Here is an 8838-nt window from a genome sequence, read left to right on the forward strand (position 1 = left end):
TACGGTGAAAGGAGGGTCTGACTTAATAAATGTGGATATGTTCCAATGACAGTACATCAGCTCTATAAATCAACAAAATCGACAACATTAATTAACAAATTAATTACTTCGTCAATAACGACACCACCTCAACTATTCAACCTTTAAGTACGGATAATGAATGACCAATTTATTATTTGCGTTTAATGCAATTTATTTTATTTGATATTTGATGAGTTTAAGAAATATATGGCTTCAATAGATATGGGCTTTGCTCAAAACTTGGACCAAAGCGAATTCAAATTTTGAAAGGGAAACATATAAAAAAAGCGTTAGCACTCCGATGCCCAAGTTAGTATTGGGATTTATGAGAAAAATAATTGTAAGAAATAAAATGTATTGAGAATCGTGATAGAGTATGCAATTTCGTGAGAGAAATCGTACAATTCGATTGCTAAAGTAAGAATAAAGAGTGATTGTTCAGATTCTGAAGGGTATCTTCGTAGAGGATTGAAGGTATCCCGTTGGAGGAGAAGGTATTCCTGTTGGAGAACTAAAGGTGTCCCTATTGGTGGACCGAAGGTATTCCTGTTGGAGGACTGAAGGTGTCCCTGTTGAGGGGTGTTGAAATGAAAAATTGAAATAAAAATAAGGATTTCGTGAGTAAAATATGGCAAAAGCACGAGGTGAGAGTTGCAGCAAAATAGCAAGACAGTTTCCAACTTCTTGAAAGTCTGTCTGTTGGGGGATGCTACCTATATTTATAGAGAAGGAGTCCCTCTTCAGAGAAATTTTGGGGTAACCTACATTTCTGAGAACGAAGGCGAAAATTTGAGGATAATGCACGATCTTATCTCCTCCTTGACTTGAGCAGCATGTCTTTGGTTGGAGGAAGACTCCTACTTCTATAAGGAGTCCTTTTAGGTCAAGGAGTCCAGCTTCTTAGGGCCGCCTCCCTTCTCCTGGTTGGGCTTGGAAGGTGGGTTTGAGCTCTGGGAGGCATTGTACCATGCCTTCTTCTCGATCTTGGTGTATTGGGTTGGCTTAGTGTATTAAGCTTCCCTCTTGGCTGAGCCTCGTTTATTGGGCTTTAGATCTCTTCATGGGCAAAATGAGAGGGGGACCTTCAACATCCTTTCTTTGCCAATCTATTTTCTAGAGGGCACCCGCTAAGATAGCCAACCTATCTGCTTTCTGGGGGCACCTGCCAAGGCCGTTCGCCTGTCTGTTTTTTGGGGGGCACTTGCCAAGACCGCATATAAAGTGTTCTTGGGCCTCTTATGATTTGGGTCTCCTAGGATGTTATGGGCCTCTCGTTTCTTTCTTCATTTTGGATCGTTTGGGCCTCTTTGAGCCAGCTTATTATTATGCACATCAATATTATAAATGAGTAAATTATTTTTTTATTAAAAAAATTGCAATTTAATTTTCTGTCTAAGAGAGTAAATTGCTTCATTTTAAAAAAATACAAGAAGATAGTTTGTTATTTTTTTTGGTTTAGTTACACTTAAACTCTCACTGAAAATGCAAATTACAATTTTTCTCAAAGAAGTTTTGGAATTACATTTATACCCCTTCCAAGAATTTATTGTTGCATATGGACGAAAAATAGAGACGTTAGTAAAAATATATATATAAACTTTAATCTTACCACTCATTTGACATTCACATGTAATAAATTTGCACTTATAAGGATAAAAATATAATTATATTAACCTCACTCCACATACATATATTACGCTTATCCCTTTATAAGTATAAAAGTGCATATGAAAATATTACATAAAGGACAAAATTATAAATTTAAGTAATTTTTTTGGGTTAACATGAGTATTTTTCGTGAGGTGTAAACTGAAGATTTTCGTCTATTTTAATTTTTTTTTTTCGAAAAAAGTGTAATTCTTTTACATTTTTAAAGATAATCTTATGTGTAAAGTGTTTTGCACATGCTAAATATAATGTGACAATGGCTTGTATTTTTCCCTTCATTATTTTGGTCATTTGCACTCATCCCACATCATAAGAAGTTGGTTTAAATGCATTAGGCGTCGACATAATGTTAAACACATGCACTTTGACCACTCCTTTCATCCATCATCGATTACTCAATATAATGTATATGTTTTATTTATAAAAAAAATAATATAAGTTTGTTGAGTCGGAAAAAAAAACTCTTTCAATTAATAAAATTATTAATTAATTAATATTTTTAAAAATTATATGATCATGAGATTATTAATTTGCTTATGGATTTTTCTGACAAACGAAAATTGTGATGGTTCTAGAATTCATGATTTTGTCAAACTTTGGCACTAGGAGAATCACAACTTTTGGTTTCAGCACATCATTCAAAGGATTATGACTAAAAATATATCTAATTTCAGACATTCTTGTAAAGTCATACATTTATTCGATTTTGTGCAAAAATTATATGTCCAAATACACATTATTAACATTTGAGGAAACCAAAAAACAAAAAAAAATGAAAAAATAAGATGAAAGAAAAGTAAAGAAGGTAATTGCACATGGTAAATATGGATGGAAATTAGACGAAGAATTTGACTCAAAACTTTGAAATGTTGGTGAAAAATGAAGCAGCCCCCCACTCTCTCTCTCTCTCTTAATTACAATTGTCACATAAACTCATCAAGTTCAATTCGTTTTATTTATCATCGTAATTCTTGACTCACCTTCACCCATGCCCATTTCTTGAATTCATTATATCTTAGGTTAAAACATTGAATTCCTGCAGAGAAATAATTGGGAACAATACAGGCTGTATTGGGCTGCGTCCAAGCCCAAAACTAGTTTATAGGGCATAGGTAGATGGTGTAAAGTGGCGGTTTTGGAGAAATAAATTAGTTTTACTTAATATATGAGTTCATTTGGACATCCTTAGATTAGCCGACCAAGTGAGCAATAACAGCAGGATGACAGGGGACGCTCCTCCCCAATGATTTGGGCGGGAATAAGATCACATTCATGTTCAAAATAAATAATTACTTTTTATTAAATAAATATTCATAGAAAAGCTGAAAAGTGGTGGCCTTCTTGAATTTGAAAAACACCACATATGCTTACCATCACATGCTCTGCTCCTCGATCATCTATCTCATTACACATTACATGATTTGATTTTCTTTTGTCGAAAAACAAGAAAGAATTGTTATCTGTTATTGCTACAAGTTGATAGGTTGTGTGTTCTTGTCTGGAATTTTTGCTGTTACTCTACAGATCTTCTTCAAGATTTAATTTTTCATTGATGAAATCAGGAAACCCAGATATAAATCTATCTTTTTTACAAGATTACTTTTGATAGAGGTGTCCAAGATTGGATTTTTTGAACTGGGATTCCTTGAATCTTCATCTACAGGTAAGATTTCTGTTGTTAGCAACTGTTCCATTTATTATTATTATTTTTTTAAATATTTGCAAAATGATTTATGGGTTAATGGGTTTTATTTTCTATTTTTGTTTCTTCTTTTCTTATTTCTGTGGAGCTGGCTGTCCTAACCTCACATTTTAACATATATTTGTGATATTTGTGGTGTAGCTGTTCAAAAGGGGGAAAAAACAAAAAGAAAAAGGAAAATCCTTAGTTTTAAAGAAAGCTCCTGGTGGGAATGTTAGTTTGATTTTTCCCTTTTTAAAATTGTTGAGAAAAACACACAAGTTTTAAATTTGTTGTGGTTGGATGTTAGTGAGTTGGATTGGAAGCAAAGACTGCAGCAGTGGCAATCCAATTCCCTTTCTTGAAGATATCTATTTCTAGTTCATGCTCTTCTATTTGCAATTTGCATTTAGTTGGAGGTTTTTAAATGTTCTGGGGTGTTGGTTTCGTTATCGTTTTGAAGTATAGTTATGTTTGCAGATGAATGTTTGAGTAAGATTGTAATGTTGGGGGCATATTGAACTGGAAATTAAGATGGAAAAGAAGAAATGGCTATGGAAGAAAAAATCCTCTGAGAGGAGCCCTGGTGAAAGTGAGAGTTCTGGATCATTTTCTTCGAATTCTGAAAGATACTCTGATGAACAGGTTGATAAATGTCTCTACTCATATTCTGAGTCTTTATGTTCAGTTTTGTGCGTGTTTGTCGACTTAGTTTGCATCAAAGTATTATTTGTGGTTTGAAGGTGGAACTAGTTTCTATATCTTGTTGCTCTCTGTGCTTGAATCTGTTGTTCTCTCTTTTTCTGTAAGTTTCGGAACAGCAATGAAAATGGAAAATTTTCATCATTGCTTGAATGACTATGGCTAATTTGTGATAATTCCCTGTTTCATGAGCAGGGAAAATGGTAGTAATTAGTAATAACATCAAATGTGTTAGTGACCTTAATTTCATCCTGTATATGTATGTATGCTCATATATGAGGGAGAGACGGCAGAAACATGATAAGTGTTGCGTGGGGGACGAAAAGACAAGTAATATTATCTGCTGACATCACGTAGAGGGGAGTCATAGAATCCTCGTTCTTTAATATTAGGATTATCAGAGTTGCGTTTCCCTGCAACTCAAAAAATTTCAGTTTCTACAAATTTGTGCAGCTATTTTAGCACTTTGAATGCTTAGTGACAAATTGACGGAGTGAGGAATCTGTAAATGTTGGGTGCTTTTACCGCATTTTCTTGATATCCCCTTTCATTTGTTTTTGTTGGAGCAGGATGCCTTGAGAGAATCTGCAAATGATAGTACACAATCACCAGAAGTCACATCTAAAGCTTCAATGACTGATGATGAAGTGAAGGAAAGTATGAAGAGTCTGACGGAAAAGCTATCAGCTGCTCTTGTTAACGTCAGTGCTAAAGAAGAACTAGTTAAACAGCATGCTAAAGTTGCTGAAGAAGCTGTAGCTGGTAATCGTCTTGTGACTTTGGTGCCATTTGTTGTTTACTTCATTGAATCATGCTGTGGAACAATTTTACTGGGACTGTTTTCGTTTTTCTTCCTAATTTGCTCCCTTTTCGAACAATACTATACTGTTCTTTGACAACTTATTTCACATAACAGGCTGGGAAAAGGCAGAAAATGAAGTGGCCTTGCTGAAGCAGCAGCTTGAGGTAGCGGTGCAGCAGAACGTGAACCTGGAAGTTCGAGTCAGCCATCTTGATGGTGCCCTCAAGGAATGCGTCAGACAACTGAGACAAGCGAGAGACGAGCAGGAGAAACGAATCTCCGATGCTATAGCTGAGAAAACCACGGATTGGGAATCCACAAAAGCTGAACTTGAGAAGCAAATCATTGAGGTCCGGGGCCAAGCAGAAGCTGCCAGAACTGAAAATCCTGCTATTATTGATTGCAAGTCGCTCCTTGTTCTTGAGACTTTGGAGAAAGAGAACTCATTCCTGAAGCAAGAGCTCAAATCTCGGTGTAAGGAGTTAGAACTTATGACCATTGAGAGGGATTTAAGTACACAAGCAGCAGAAACTGCTAGCAAGCTGCAATTAGAGAGCATAAAAAAGGTTGCTAAGCTTGAGGCTGAGTGTCGAAAGCTTCAATCTGTTGCTCGCAAATCATCTCCTGTCAACAATGTGAAGTCTTCTGCTGCTTCCTCTTTCTATGCTGAATCTCTAACAGATAGTCACTCGGACAGTGGGGAGAGGCTGAACTCTGTAGACAGTGATACTCGCAGGATTAGAAACGTCGACACAAATGGGTCTGAAGCAAGCTGCTCAGACTCGTGGGCTTCAGTCTTAATCGCAGAGCTTGATCAATTCAAAAATGGAAAGCCTTTGCCTAAAAGTCTAGGAGCCTGCTCTGCTGAGATTGATATGATGGATGATTTTCTGGAGATGGAGCGTCTTGCTGCTTTAGCTGAGACTAAGAGCAAAGCCCTGTTAACTCCATCCGAATTCACTTCTGGAGAATCGAGTTCTCTGGATAGCACATCAAGAGCTGAGCTTGATTCAATGATTGAACGAGTGGCTGAATTGGAAAAGAAGTTGGAGAAGATAGAAGCTGAGAAAATAGAACTCGAGACTGCTTTAGATGAAAGTCGAGGTTCCCTCAAAGCAGCACAGAGCAGGATGTCTGAAACCGAAACCAAGTTGGAAGTGCTGCAAAAGGAGCTCACCGCCGTAACTAAGGCCAAGGAGTTGCTTGAATCTCAACTCATCGGTATGGAAGTAGAAGCAAGAACCATGTCAGCAAATATCAATTCACTGCAGGGAGAAATCGAAAAGGAAAGTAATCTATCAGCTGAACTAACAGTCAAGTGCCAAGAATTGGAGAATGAACTGAAAAGAACAGTTGAAGAAACTGAGATTCAACAAACCACGAATTCAACTAGTGATGTAAAACTAAAACAGGTTCGCTCTGCCTTGAAGTTTCCAATACTTGCATCTATTTTTTAAGAGTATATTATTACACAAAGTTTACTTAGGTTCATTTGTTACAAACTTTGTTTTGTCGCAGGAGGATCTAGCCGTAGCAGCTGATAAGCTCGCAGAATGCCAGAAAACAATTGCATCTCTGGGAAGGCAACTTAAATCTCTTGCAACATTGGAGGATTTCTTGATAGACACTTCAAGCATACCAGGGTTCTCTAGGGGTGGCCCATTGCTCGCAGGCAGCGGCGGTGAGATATGGAAATCAACTCCAAGCAGCACCTTTTCTGATTCGGACATGTCAAGAACATCAACAAACAAGAGTGGTCATCTGAAAAACGGGAACAATGAGGAATCATCGCCACCCTCTTCTTTGTCAACCCCGCCGTCGGCCAACCACATAGCTGCAGCCAAGAGCCGGAATGGTTTTGGCAAATTCTTCTCAAGAAGCAAGAGTGTGATGGAAGTCAGCAATTGTCAAGAATAGTGCAAGATTTTCTATTATCCATGTTGAAGACAGGAACCTTTGACAGTTAGCAGTTGCTGATTAAATTCTGTTTGATTGGCAATTCAATTTAGTTGTCCAATGGTGTGCCACCGCTGAGTCCTTGGAAACATGTCGAGATTCGACAGGTTTTCATTGGATATTGTAAGAGTATATCTAGTGATCATTCAGCATCTTACTGTTTGTTTACTGGGATTTCTGATCTCATCTGCGTATTTGTTGTCAAGTTGTTGAAACGCGGCGGTTTCCCCTCGCCATGTTGCCGGGTTTCTTTGAATAATGCGGCGAGGAAAGTTTGTCCGTATTATTTCCACAGAAAGCGTTATTTAGTAATAATATAGTTTTGACATGATTTACTGTAAATTTAAAATAAGTGAAATAAATCAAGATAAATTCGTGACAATATTTATTTATTTATTTAAAAAAGTGGGAAGAATTATTATAGTTGGAAAAAGGAGGTCCAATGCAAATCTATTTAGGTAAAGATGGAATTATGAGGAAATAGATTAATTCTATATTGCATGCACCAACCTCTTTCTCATTTGTAATAATTTACTAATAAAATTTTAAACACTCACTAATTTTATTTATGTATGTAATTTTTAGACAACATTGGCCATCTATGTAGATTGGTATGTTCTCTAGGGAGAAAAGAGGAAATGTTTATTCTAATCTTGTTTGGGATTTTCCAATTTATGAATCCACACTTATTAGGTTCAATGTGTAGTGGCTAGCTATGATATTGATAGCCATTAATTTAAGATATTTTTAGATACTTTTGACCATATTTAGGGTTAGGCAACAAAAGTAAAAAAATTCTAGAAATATGAGAGTAGCAAATTATTAGGTAGGAGGAGTATAAGTGCAAATTCATCTATATATGTTGAGAATAATAAGTCTACATTGTACCCCAATACCTACCATAAATCATAGCAACTCCACTAAAAGGGAAAAAGTGCCAAGAAATTGAGTACATAAGTGAATTTTCAACCAAAAGTGCATCTACTACTACTACTACCAGTGGATTGGTCTTATTCTTGGTCGACTTCACCCATTATTAAGTGGCATTATTCATAAATTCAACGTGTTTTTTTTGTGTATATTTATTTAATGTTAAAATAAGATAGATATTTAATATTTTATTATGTCTATAACATACTATATTACGAGCATTTTTTTTTTCAAAAAAAGTGAAATTTAATATGTTTTGCTCGATTTTGATATTATTATGAACGATGGATTTATTTGAAAAAATTTAATGTATTAGTAATATTTGATGATCATTGTATTTAACATGAAACAAATTGGTAAGGAAATTAGTGAAGTGGGGAACATGGATAATGTGCATAGCACTTAGAGTAAGTGCTTTGAATCAACGGTCAAAATGTAGTGGATCATGGTAAGAGTATGACCAAGAAACTGCACAAACACGTTTGTAGTACAGGATGCATCGACCCCAACATTTATTGGTTCAATCATTAACAACAAATTATGCCTAATTGTATAGTCATAGGTTCGATTTATTTTATGGATGTCATAACAATGTTGATGGGTAATTCATAAATATTGATGAGGGGGAATTGAAAAAAGATAAATGTACCCTCCAGAGGATGGGCAAACCTAAAACGTATGAGGGAGTTGACCAAGTATTAACTGCTAAGTTATAAGATATTTAACGGCACAGTTAATGCCTCTAATACTGGACCTTGAGCGCATTATGTAGAATCGTGGGAATAGATATGAAGATCGTGGGGAGACACGTCAGCCTGTTGGTGTGATCAGTATAAGAGAAAGAAAGTTGCACAGGGGAAGGTAATTTTTAGAATCTAAAAAATATTTACCATTAAGAGAGAGTATTTTTATTTTCTCGGAAAGATGTGATATATTTTTCATGATTATCGACACTGACTTGAGCGTCGGAGTATCTTCGCCGGGACTTTCCCCGACTAGATAACATTTTTTTTCTCATTGTTAGAATATCGGTGATCGGAAGCGGAAAGTGGATAACGAGCCTGGAGTGCGATCTGCG

General features: G+C 36.1%; 1 protein-coding gene across 1 annotated transcript; it reads left to right on the top strand.

Annotated features, from left to right (window-relative positions):
* Positions 2797 to 7107, top strand: LOC105155360 (filament-like plant protein). The gene is made up of 5 exons (XM_011071223.2): positions 2797 to 3352; positions 3851 to 4015; positions 4642 to 4834; positions 4989 to 6286; positions 6393 to 7107. Exons 2-5 carry the CDS (start codon positions 3905 to 3907, stop codon positions 6789 to 6791), a joined length of 2001 nt encoding a protein of 666 aa, XP_011069525.1. The 5' UTR covers positions 2797 to 3352; positions 3851 to 3904; the 3' UTR covers positions 6792 to 7107.

Source organism: Sesamum indicum, linkage group LG2 (assembly GCF_000512975.1).
Source record: "Sesamum indicum cultivar Zhongzhi No. 13 linkage group LG2, S_indicum_v1.0, whole genome shotgun sequence".
NCBI lineage: Eukaryota > Viridiplantae > Streptophyta > Magnoliopsida > Lamiales > Pedaliaceae > Sesamum > Sesamum indicum.